General features: G+C 43.7%; 1 protein-coding gene across 1 annotated transcript in view; it reads right to left on the bottom strand.

The window, feature by feature from the left end:
* Positions 1-12,910, bottom strand: part of LOC109281622 (uncharacterized) — a 305,799-nt gene that overhangs the window by 32,092 nt on the left and 260,797 nt on the right. The window contains exon 6 of the mRNA XM_059721869.1: positions 3,107-3,192. Coding sequence (XP_059577852.1) covers positions 3,107-3,192 — 86 coding nt within the window. The remainder of the gene's footprint in view (positions 1-3,106; positions 3,193-12,910) is intronic.

The raw sequence follows: 12,910 nt of genomic DNA, 5'->3' as shown, positions 1-12,910 counted from the left end.
TAATAACTGCAGTTTTATTGAAGGATTTAAAGATCCCTAGAGTAAAATCATGTATGTGTACTGAACAACACAGATAAATTAAAGGTGATTCCTGGGCTTAGGAGAAAGCAAATTCCAATTACTGCATATATTTTTAATGGGCTCTTTCTTCCTCTCTCTCAGACAACAGGGATTTAGGAGTCAGGAAAGAAGGGAAAAATGTAAAAATATTAAACAAGTAGGTGTGGAGGGAAGGGGGGAACCCACAGATAATTACAAGTCAAACAGGAAAATCTAATAATCCATTTTGGTCACTAGGTAAAAGTGAACCAAAAATTTTCAATCATACTTTATTGGAGCAGGTTATTTTACATCTGTAAAGCAACATTCCCTATGCAACAGAAAAACTACAGAGAAAAGATATGTGGAAATAAAGGGTGTTTTTACACATGCTCCAGGGATGGGGGAGGGGGAGACTTAATTAGAGTGGCCTGCAGCATCTTCTGTATCAGTGTCCCCATGCTTCAAAGTGGTGGTGAGGGCACTTTAACTAAAATTCAACAAACGAGCTTTAGAAAGCACCCCAATGCCATTTTGAAGCACAGGAACACTGATAAACAAGAAACAGAAGCTGCTGGAGGCGCTCTAGTTAGCACACTCCAGCAGATTTGATTAATCAAGTCTGCTCCAACACATTGTAATTACAGAAAACCCTCCCCATATGTCTACAGGCACCCAAAGGGCACACCTAGCACCCTGATGTGCTACCAAAACTGTGTGTGGCTGTTACAAGAGACTCCTATTACTAAGAAACATATTTTCCCCAGCCTTTTTGCATAAACCCTCTCTCTGAAAAAGAAGATATTTCTAGCAAGAGTAGCATAACCCCTACCCCCTAAAAGTCAGTTGCTTAAAAAATATATTATACTATAAAAGAGAATAAGGTGTGACGGGCTAGCTGGCAGTGACTTAGCTCAGGGGTTTTGAAAGGGCAAAAGATGATTGGAGGACTTGGGATTCCCTTTCCTCACCAATCAGGCCCCAGAGACTCACTCTCCATGTCCCCTGATTAGCCCCTTGGGTCACCTGGAGGGGGATAAAAGGGGCAGCACGGCTGACTCAAGGGAGAGACCAGTGAGGGACCTAAAGGAAGGAGCTTTGAAGAGCTGAGCCAGCAGGGTGTGAGCAGTTGCCCCAGAAGAGCCTGAAGGAGTGGGACCTGAAAGCAGCAGTTGGACCCTCAGCAGTACAGTGTGTGGCCTGCAGGAGAGGCTCCCCACTGGGCTCCAGGATTGCCTATGAGAGGCTGCAGCCAGCAGGAGAGGCTCCCCAGCTCCAGCAAGATCTGAGCAGCAACCTGAGAGGTTCCCAGCTCTGTGTCTAGCTCCTCCAATAAGCGGCCCGACAGCACGATGTGAGGCTGGGGCTCTGGGAAGGTCAAGACCCTTAGCAGCTTGGCGCAGTACCAGCATTGAAACTTTCAAAACATTTTGAGTGCCCTCATTTTATTTCAAAGCTGTTTTGAAGTCTTTTGTTTTGTTTCTATTTCACTGTTTCAAGCTCAAAACGCATTGAAACAGCTTCAAAACAAAACACCCAGTGAAATTTCACACAACCCTATTGTCTATGCATTAAAGCTTGTTAACTCATGCTAAGTGAACTCTGAGTGTCTCAAAGTTACACCACTTCAGGCAAGGGATAACTCTAGGCCATGCCATGTAGCTCATTTTAGGGTAACTTGCATCTCCTCCACAGAGATAAAATGAGCAATTTTGAGTCCTCCTGTAGTGATTTGAGCTAGTTAATATAGAATATAAATAATGAATAATAATTAACTTTGTGAAACTATAGTCTGTATGTATAGATGAATGAATGTGGAGTGAATGGAAAAATATTGGAAGAACAACGTGCAGACAAACAAAGTTACCATACCATGAAAGAATTTCAAGGAGTGTCTGACAACACAGCTTGAAACAAATAAGGGAAGAAGATAAGGAAGCAGGAGGCTTGGAGATAAGCCAGATGCTCTGAGTGATGACCTTCAAAATGTTACTGAGTAAACTTTGCCATTTGCAAGAGTGGAAAACTACTGAGGTCTACATAAAGGAGGTACGAGGTCAAGAAGGACAGAACAGGGACCCTTAACACCAATTTAATCTCCCCTATAAAGAGAAGAGACTTAGTAGCAAGAAATTGGGTAACACTGCCTACTTCACTGGAGCACAGACACGCATCTGTATGAAGCCCTGCTCCTCACCTCGTACTCCTAGGCTGGCCACCTAGTACAGTACTGATTAATGGACCTTGGTAACTATAACATCTGCAGAGTAATTGGGAGTGAATGTGTGTGAGAGAATGTATGAGTACTCTTTTTAATAGTCTAATCAATAAACACAGCATATTGCCTTACCCCTCTCAAAGTCTTGCTAGTAATTTGAGCGGTTGATAAATTGTGTAACACTCCAGCATCTCAGAACGTGCCACTCTCAGCATCCCACCCCATCCCTCCCAGAGCAAGAATAGCATCCCTTTTTCCTTGCTCCAACCCATTCCCCTGGTCTCCAGCCCTTTAGTGGCAAGTCAGACCTGCACAGGCATGTAATGGTATTAACCCTTAACATGTGACTGCTCACAGCACATTCTAATTCTACCACTGCTTAACATTCCACAGATTTAGTATGGTCTAAGTGTAACATGTAACTTCGCTTTAAGTGCAAGGTGTCCTTCTTGCAACCAGGCCTTGTTGTTTACTAAACATGTAAAAAATTATGATTTTTTTTTCAATAAGGGACCTTTCCATTATTCTAGAGAAAGAAAGTAAAGTCCAAGTTCAGGAATCTGAGACTCTGATGGTTCATAGGATTTAAGCCTTTGATATACTAAGCATTTTCTTTTTCTTTTGTTTGAGCTACTTATGCCATTTAATTTCTAAAACAAGTTGTTTGCCATTTCTTAAATTTAAGCAATTACATTTATCTGTCTTTTCTCATGAAACACCAGGGAGAAGATCAGAGTTTTAAAGTTTACTCCTGATCTAATTCATTTACTGCTTCATGTCCCCAAAATTTTCATTATATCTTGGAGGCAAACATCTCAATATGATTTTGAAATTGTAGATTTGTCTTACCAGTAATCAGCTGTGTAGTTCGGGTATTGGGTTTCTGCTGCTTGCTTGAATGACTGAGTCTCTTATGGTGATTAATCCTGGCCCCCCTGAAATCAAGGAGCAAATCTATAAAGGTGGAGAGGTAGGAACTGCTGTAATTCTTGCAAATACAGGACATTTAGTGGCCTTGTCTATTCAAGGAAAAGTTAGATATTTAGTTCTTCACTGATGGCAAGAATGTAAAAACACTATTGTAGACAGAGCTCAGGCATGTTTTGTTTTGTTTTTTTACCACTGTTCTTGGTTAATTCTACTTAGAGTAGCCTAAATAACAACATGATGGAAAACATGATTAAACACTATATTACTACAACTTCCACTGATGAAGAACTCTATGGGTCTGAATGTTACCAGGTCATATGTAGCTAGTGATGAGAGTTTATTGAGTGGGACCTGATAAAGAAGACTGGAGGAATGTTAGAAAATAGGAATTCTGGGCCATACTTCTTTTGGGACCTGTTAACATAAAACTTGAATAAGAACATATTTGCTAGGTTTCCAGGATTGACACAAAAACACTAGTAACATAAATAAATTCAGTAATCCAATGGCTTTTGTTAACACAGAAATATCTTGTTACAGCTGCAAATGTGGCAATAAATGATTTATGAATCTTAAACCTAGGAACACATCCTCACTATTTCTGCCATACCAAATAATGGGCATTCTTAGAGGAAATTAAACTTATTAAATGGAAGATTTTATTCAAGCATTGATTTGAGCTCTGAAGAATTTAACAATTGTGAGTCAAATAATCAAAAAGTCAAAAGTCCTATTTAGCATTCACTCAGCTGGCAGTCAACAAATGTTGTTCTCCGTATGTCTGCATGAAATTAAAGAAATATACATAGATGAACAAAGAGGGAGGAAAGTACACAAAGAAGATACAAATCAGAAAAGAAAGATGGCAGGAATGAGAGCAACTTGTGTTATGGATATTTAGATGCCAGCACTTTTGGTTTGAGACACGTCACCATCTGCCTAACATACTACTTTTAGAATAGCCTCTTCCAGAATGCAATCTGGAAATGTTAACAGGGGATCAAGCAATAGCATTGAGACAGTCTGTTGCAAACGATAACCCAGCTAATTAAAACACAACAGGCACATCTACACATGCAGGCATGTGTGCTTGCAGCAACTCAAATAGAAGCAATGCAAATTTGAGCTGGGGCTTTTTGCCTCAGCACACATGCCCAGACATGTACTTTGGTATGGTACACATTGCGCCACTTGGGGCAAAATAACCCTACCTGGCTCCTCCCAGATCTGCAGCCAGGGGGAGCTAGAGCCAGGGTAAAAAGCTGCCCTGCAATATAAAAAAACTGCCCTGTCCTGGCACCATCAGTACAAAAAGCTGCCTCGGCAAATAGCTTAGGGCTACTTGCTCTCAGGAGCTTCTGGGGCTCAGTCAATTGGTAGCTGGGGACACTACCCCTTGTGCCAGCTGGACTGCTGAAGCAGCCCTGAGAGTTCCCTGCACCCTCTACCCATTGCAGCAGTCTGGCAGTGGGGGCTGCTGCTTGGCTGTGACCTGCTGTGCACTTGCCAGACCCAGATGGGGATTACACAGCCAGTAGAGGCATCTGTCCCTCTGGCCCAGCTGCCAGTGGACTGTGGCTGAAGAGTTGGTTTCTGTGTGGGACTACTGCTATGTGTGCCCCCTGCCCAGCCATCTGGGCAGCTATCACCCGGAAGATGTTTCCAGTGTGGTGGCCTTCTTTGAACTGTCAAATCATGTCCTCCTGGCTCCAATTGGCCAGGTGGTTAGCCACCTGTAGCTGGGTCCAAGGTGCCAGCTCTCAGCAGGCTCTTCTGCCTGGGTCCTCCCACTTGCCTTCCTAGCAGGAATTTTGGTGTTCCCTATTTGAAAACTGAAAAAATCCCGGATAAAAAAAATCTCAAAGTCACTCTGTAAAATACCCCAAAATCCATGTTCCCGCACAATTAAAACAAGAGACCACTAGACAGGGAGGGAGAGAGAGAATGATCAGTTGGGCAATGTTTTATTGATAGATCTACAGTGTTAAAGCACTTTTCAGGCCTACCAGGCCTTTTCATCATGATAAAATAATTTCTAAATACCTATATGTTATGCTGTTTGCCTTTGGTTTCCTTATGATAGAACAGCTAGAGCTGCCCCTGACCCATTCACTAACCAGGATGTGGGGACAGCTGCCCCTGCAGCCACAGCTCCTGCCAGCACTTCTCATCCTGTCTGGCAGCTGGGCATGCAGGGTGTGTGGTGGGGGAATGTGGGGTTTGCAGGTGCGGGGTTGGAAGAGGGGTGGGGGGATGTGAGTGGCTGTGGATGGATATGGGGGGCCATGGGGTGTGTGGGTACATGTGGTTTGGATTGAGGGGGGCTGCTCAGGAGGGCTGGGTCCCCTGCCTCCTGCAGGGCACAACCCCCCGCACAGCTCACAGACTGCTCCCTCACAGGGCTACACCCCCCCCCCCCAACAGGGACCACATCACCACTCCAGGGGCTACCACTCCCCTGGCAGGGCCCACATCCCACCCCCACTTTTTCTCCCAGCCCCCTGGATTGCTGTCCTTCCCTAGTCCCATCCCCCACCAGCTCCTGCAGCCCCCCTGATGGCTGCCTCACCTGGCCCCATCCTCAAACAGCTTCTGCAGCCCCCCCAATGGCTGCCCTGCCAGCCCCACACCTTGCTTGGACCCCCAGATCCCTGATGGCTGCCCCACCTGGCTTCACCCCCTGGTGGCACTCCCAGACAAGCCACTGGCTGCCCCACCCAGCCCCACACCCCATTTGCACTCCCAGAATCCACCAGTGACTACCCTGCCTGGTCCCATCCCCTGCTTGCAACCCAGGCCCTTCAATGGCTGCCACACCTGGCCTCACCCCCCACTTGCACCCCCAGACCTCCCAATGGCTGCCCCACTTGGCCTCATCCCTGCTTTCAGCCCAGACCCCCCCCAATCACTGCCCACCTGGCCATCCCTCACTTGTACCCTCAGGTCCCTGTTGGGTGCCCCACCTGGCCCCATCCCCTGCTTGCACACCCAATGGCTTCCAGACCTGGCCCCAGCCCCCCACAACTTAAAAACAAAAAGCCCTGCAATCACCAGCAGTACAAGTGGCCATCAGGATCACTGGGGCCTCCTGGCAGAGCCCCCCCCCCCCATACACACACCATGGGGCAGCAAGAGGAAGCAAGGACCAGCCTCGGCCTCCTGACACCCGCACTGTGACTGTCCCATCACGCGGGTGCAACCCAGGTCAGCCCAGTCATGCACTGTTGGGAACCTGGGGCCACTGCAGCTGTCACCTGGGGCCCAGCACCACTCAGCCGAAGCAACCCCAGATGCCTGACAGCATGCAGAGCTGCGTGGTGTCCTGCCAACCCCAGGTGCACACACGCAATGGGGCAGTGGCAGTGTGGGTGCCAGGCAGCTGGAGCTGGTCCCTGCTGCCCCATGCTGTGCAGGGGGGCTCTACCAGGAGGCTTCAGTGACCCCCATGGCAGCTGCTACTACCGGGAATTGCAGGGCTTCTTTTTGTTTTTAATTTCTATTATTCTGGGGCCAGGAGGGGCAGTGATGGGAAGGGCTGCAGGAGCCAGTGAGGGATGAGGCAGCAATTGGTGAGGGGCTCAGGGGGACAGATGGGGGATGGGACTAGGCAGGGCAGTGATCTGGGGGGGTTGGGGAGCCAAAGGGGGCTGGGGCTGGGTGGGACAGTGATCCAGGGGGCTCGGGGAGTGGGTGGGGGATGGGGCCAGCAGGGGTCCATCAATGGTCCCCTTCCTCCTCCTCCAGCCTCCCCACTTGCTACTTAGTGGCACAGAGCCCGGGTCCAGTTCTCTGCATGGGCAGGCAGCGTGCTTCAGCACTGGGGTGAGGGCCAGCAATAGAAACACTCTGGATGGTTACGAGAGCATCTTTGTGGAGGACCTAAGCTACCAGTTGCCTCAGGCCATGGTCCTAAACCATGCCCTGCCCCACTTTTTTGCCCAGGATATTTTTTGATCCTTGGATATCCAGGGGTCCAATTTTGTCCCTGCGCTGCAAATTTGCAGCACAGGAAATGTTTTTTTGTTCCTGCATGTACCTTTTGCAGATCTCAAGGGGATTTGAGATGCTTCAAGAGGCACGTGCGCACTCATCTGGATGCACCCAATGAGTCTGTGGCTACATGGAAAAGATATCTCCATTATCCTTTTTAATCCATTCCTTATTAATGTACATAAAGGGCAGCATTGGCAAATTAATTCACAATTGTATATGTTCAAATAAGTCCAGTTTTAGTGAAGCAATGAGGTGAAAATCATACATTATATGATGCTATTTCAAATACAAGATACAGCACGTGCATGTCTAAATGATATGTATATATATATATATATATATATATATATACATATATATACATATATATACACACACACACACACACACACACACACACACACACACACCCATATACATATATAATCATTATATTAAATATAATATGATCATTATAAAATAAGATTACATCACTTTTTTTCAAATAAGGCCTGAAGAAAGTCTATGTAAAAAAAGTGTTTATGTCTGCAAGAAAAATTCTGATTCTTTATTTTCTCTGAACAGAGCAAAATGTTTTTTAGCCTACAAACTATAAATAAAGCAGACTACAGACAGTATGCTCTCTCAGAAAAAAGTATATCCAGCCAAATATATTTTTCTAAAATGTATAATTGGTTCATAGAAGGTCTAAAATACCTATTATGCTATAGTTCCTGTGAAGAATACAAATATGTTATACCAATATCTTTCAAAAAAGATCTTTATTACAACTTCGATATATTGGTAACTTGCAATTTAGACTATTTTGAAATATCATATTCACTGAAATCGAAGATTTTTTTTTCCACTAGTCAACAGGTAGAATAAAGACTCATTTTCAATTTGATTACTGGCCTGGGCCAGGCAGCAGCTCAGCTCTGACTTTAACCCTAGATTCAGGGCTGAAATCAGAGCTCAGGCATTGCCAGCCCCAAGGCTGGGATGACTCATTTGGTGGGGGAGTGGACAAACTGCAGGGGATGCATGGGAGATACTGTGGGATAGGGGCAGGAATGTGGGAGACCCATATCTGCAGCTTGGGGACAACATAGGGGAGATCATGCAGCCTGCTGAGCCAAAGCAGAATGTAAGGAGAGGAAGGGGTGGCTCTGGGACAGCAGACTGCATGATTGTTTTCTGTGCTATGGAACTGATGCCAAGTTAAATTTTCCATGAGATCAGATTTGACACACAAGAGTAAAATGTTACTTTCATGAGATTTGGGTGACAGATAAAACAAAAGATGAAAAATCTTTTACTAGGTTAAAAAGGAACCACGAGAGAAAAATACAGCATACTTCATGTTTTACTTGCCTCTACCATGATTTCTAATCTGTAATATTCTATCAAGAAAAAGTAAATATGTTGCTCTCACTCACTTGCTCTCCCTTTTTTTCTCCTTTACATCTCCAATTTATTGCTCCTTGTCCCTTCTCCCTAAGTTCATGTTTTCCATTTAGCTCTTACCCTTGTAGTCAAATTCCAACCTAAAATTTAAATAAAATAAAATAAGATAAAGACTTTCACATGATATTTGCAAAACATTGTTCTATTTACTCTACATTTATGCTATAACCATTTCCTCTTCCTCTCTCTGCCTTGGATATTTAGACTGGATCTGTCTAGGTCACAGACTATCTTGAATTCTGGTTTGTATCATGCCTAGCATATCATGGTCCTGTTCTTGATTTGTCCTTTGGCATCATCATAATACAAATAATAATGAAGATTGTAAGATACTTATTCAAAGTACGCAAGTAACTTAATACAACTTTATTAACATTTCAGAATGGTGAGGCAAAGTTATGCTCTCTGAGTCTTTCAGATAGATATGTTTTCCATGTGATGTGGACTGTAGTTAACAGAAAATTTTCCCATTAGATTCGGTGACTTTGTCTACCTAAGTTATTTCTGTACAACCATGGAGGCTGCACCCTGTTATGAAATAGCAAGTCTTTAATGGAACACTGACATAGATTTCCAACATTTGGAAATGGTGACAGAGCAATGATTTCCAAATCCTTAAAAGAAACAGTCAACATTAAGTATATTGTGCCCTGTAACTGCAATAAACTGTCAGACTGTCAGTATATTAAAAAAAACAAAACGAGGTGATAAATGAGAATAAGCTAGATCATTCTCTTTGCTACCACAAAGCATGAAATTAATAGGTCAACCATTATCAAGAACAGCAGCCTCCAAAATTAAAAAAACAATAGCAGCACTTTTTATGTGAAGACCTACAATTGATGATACTACAACAGGATTGTGGTACTAAACTATGCTGCTTGCTGACCTTTACATTCTCAACTATTTTGATTAAAACAAAAGCATACTGACTAAACTAATTTCCTTAGCCACTAATTGTTTTCACTAATTCAAGTAGTGAAATAATACAGATATGCCTTTATTAATATGCCTGGTTGTCCCCTGAAGCTTCAAAAATATGCCTCCATATTTCTGAGCAGGGACCAGGACAACTCCCCCACTAGGATTACGGACAGGCTTAGGGGACACAAAGCCATGCCAAAGGTCAGGGATGATCTAGTTAGGGAACTTTGGGAGGGTCTGGACATGTATAAATCATCAGGTCTGGATGCTCTCCATCCGAGGGTACTGAGGGAATTGGCAGTGGTCATAGCAGGGTCCCTGGCACAGCTGTATGAATGCTCATGGTGCTCTAGCCAGGTGCCAGAGGACTGGAAAAGGTCCAATGTGCTCCCCATTTACAAGAAGAGGAGAAAGGAGGACCTGGATAATTATAGGCCAGTTAGTCTCACCTTGGTCCATGGGAAGACATTTGAGAAAATTATCAAGGAGCACATATGCGGGGGCCCAGCATGGGAGGTAATGCTCAGGGACAACCAACACAGGCTCATTGCAGGCAGATCCTGCCTGACTAACCTTTTATGACCTTTTACTAACCTGGCTGGTTTCCTTTTATGACCAGGTCACAAAGTCCTTGGATGTGGGCATTGAAGTAGATGTCGTCTACCTGGACTTGAAGAAGGCCTTTGACACTGTTTCTCACCCCATTCTCATAAAAAAAAAACTAGGCAACTGCGGCATTGATGCCTACACAGTCAGATGGGTGACAAATTGGTTTGATGGTTGCACCCAGAAAGTAGTGGTAGATGGGTCATTTTCAACCTGGAGGGATGTGGGCAGTGGAGTTTCCCAGGGCTCAGTCCTCAGGCCTGTGCTATTCAACATCTTTATCAGTGACTTTGAGATAGGCATGGAAAGCACGCTGTCTAAATTCACTGATGACACAAAGATGTGGGGAGAAGTGAGCACACTGGAGGAGAGGAACAGAATCCAACTAGACACATACCTATAGATCAGGGAACACCCTTCTCAACAACACAGTGGCTGAAAGGGATCTTGGACTCATTGTTGACTCCAGGATGGACATGAGCCGCCAATGCGAGGAAGCGGTCAGTAAGGCTAACCTCACCTTATTGTGCATCTACAAATGCATCACAAGCAGGTCCAGGGAGGTGATCCTTCCCCTCTATGTGGTGCTGGTCAGGCCACAGTTGGAGTACTGTGTCTAGTTCTGGGCGCCACACTTCACGAGGGATGTGGCTAACCTTGAGAGGGTCTAGAGGAGGGCCACTCACATGATCAGGAGGCAGCAGGCCAGGCCCTATGAAGATAGACTAAAGGGCCTGAATCTATTCAGCCTCCAAAAGAGAATACTGAGAGGGGATCTGGTGGCTGTCTATAAACTCACCAGGGGTGACCAGTGGAAAATAGGTGAGGCTCTATTCCCCTGGGCACCACCTGGGATAACAAGGAATAACAGCCACAAATTGATTGAGAGAAGGTTCAGGCTTGATATCAGGAGGCATTACTGTATGGTTAGGGATGCCTGAATCTGGAATGGGCTCCCAAGGGAGGTAGTAGTCTCTCCTACCTTGGGGATCTTCAAGAGGAGGTTGGATAGGTATCTGGCTGTGGTATTATGGTCCTAGCACTTTTTCCTGCCCAGGGCAGGGGTTTGAACTTGATGATCTATTCAGGTCCCTTCCAACCCTAGAAACTATGAAAATATATCTTATCTCTGAAGAGGTTAAATTTGTCCTCCCTAATAGCCTTCTCAGCTAGGGATGGAAATTACATGTAAACCAGTATAAGTGATCATAAACTGGTTCAAATCTGTAACACAACAGAAGTTCAGTGCACATACACCACTGTCAAAATGGCTGAAACCAGTTTAAGATAAATCTGGATGGATGTAGTATCAGACTTAACTGATTATGGTTAAATCAGTTTATTAAACTTCTGTCTCAGATCCCCTCCAGATTCAAAGTTAACTCACAGTCCCCCACAATCACAGTATGCTTTGCATCTCCCCCACAGATTCCCCCCAGCCTAGCCTTGGTCCAAGCTGTCTGTTTCAATCAAGCACACAAGTGTGCTCTAGTGTCCTTGGCTTCTGGCCTGGGCCACTGCAGGCATGTGGCTGTACTTCTGGAATCAAAAATGAATGTCTGTTTACTTTCTTATTGGTTCAATCTATGCAGCAGAGTCTAACTTGTGAAATTGAATCAATTCAGACTTGAGCCTTTTTACTGTTTGCACTTTGCCTTGATGGCAGGAGAGAGAGTTTTTCATAAGATTCCATGGTTAACATTTTATTTGTCAGGTAATGTTTTGCCTTTCACTCCATAAAACTTCAGTTTGCAATGTACTTGAAAAAAAACCTCTCTTTAATTATTACCTGCCTCATTGTTTGACATACTGAAAGATTTAAAATAGGTGAATAATGATGGGAAAAAATCCTTGAATACCAACGTAAATTTGTAAAGAATGTAGAACAAATGGCATAATGTGTAAATGTAACTGACTAATATTTATAATCTATGTTGGAATGTTACACAAGTCACAAGAAATGAAAACTGTACATTTCATTGTAATCCACATAGTCAAATGATTTATGGGACTAGAAATAGTGAAAAAATGTTGTGAATTTTTTTTCAGTAGAGAATAGATTTGACAAGTTTACAATCTCTGTGCCAACACTGCAAACAAAATAATGTGCACACAAAGAAAAAGTGAAATTCATTAAATGCATTACGCATTGGGAAATGATTTGCTGGAAAATATTTATAATTTGTTCAGGTGGCAGTCATGCTACATACAGACATATATTCAATGATATAAAAAGCATCAGAAGCTCTTAAAGCTATCCCACTATACCAAACTATCATATACTGGCCAAATCTAGGTACACTGATTATATCTTTCAGGTGCTTAGCTTTTAACACGAGCAGAATGGTCCTTTTCCCCAAAAGTAAAACTACATAGAGATACTCAAAGGAATCTACAGTTCTGAATCCCTTAATCTATCATTCTCCTAATGTCAGAATTCTCTGCCTGAGACATCTAAATAATCTAAAAAAAATAATGCTTCTATTGACAGTTCTACACAGATATGTAGACACTGACTCAGAAGAGACATTAGATAGGAACTTCTTCAGCAAGTAGAAGTCTGGGAAAGATTCTCATAGACTTAAAATGGCTTTGTATCAAGCCCATGAGTAATCTTGTTAAAGTCAAATTAGACAGCCAGACATACACCTACATAATGATGCACCAGGGCCACAAAGAGAAAATAATAAAATAGAAGACATTTCATATAAAATTATGCAAATGGATTTGCTAAGTTTGTAAAGTGGAATAATT

The sequence above is a fragment of the Alligator mississippiensis genome, chromosome 2 (genome assembly GCF_030867095.1).
Source record: "Alligator mississippiensis isolate rAllMis1 chromosome 2, rAllMis1, whole genome shotgun sequence".
NCBI lineage: Eukaryota > Metazoa > Chordata > Crocodylia > Alligatoridae > Alligator > Alligator mississippiensis.
This window is presented reverse-complemented; position numbering and strand designations above follow the sequence as displayed.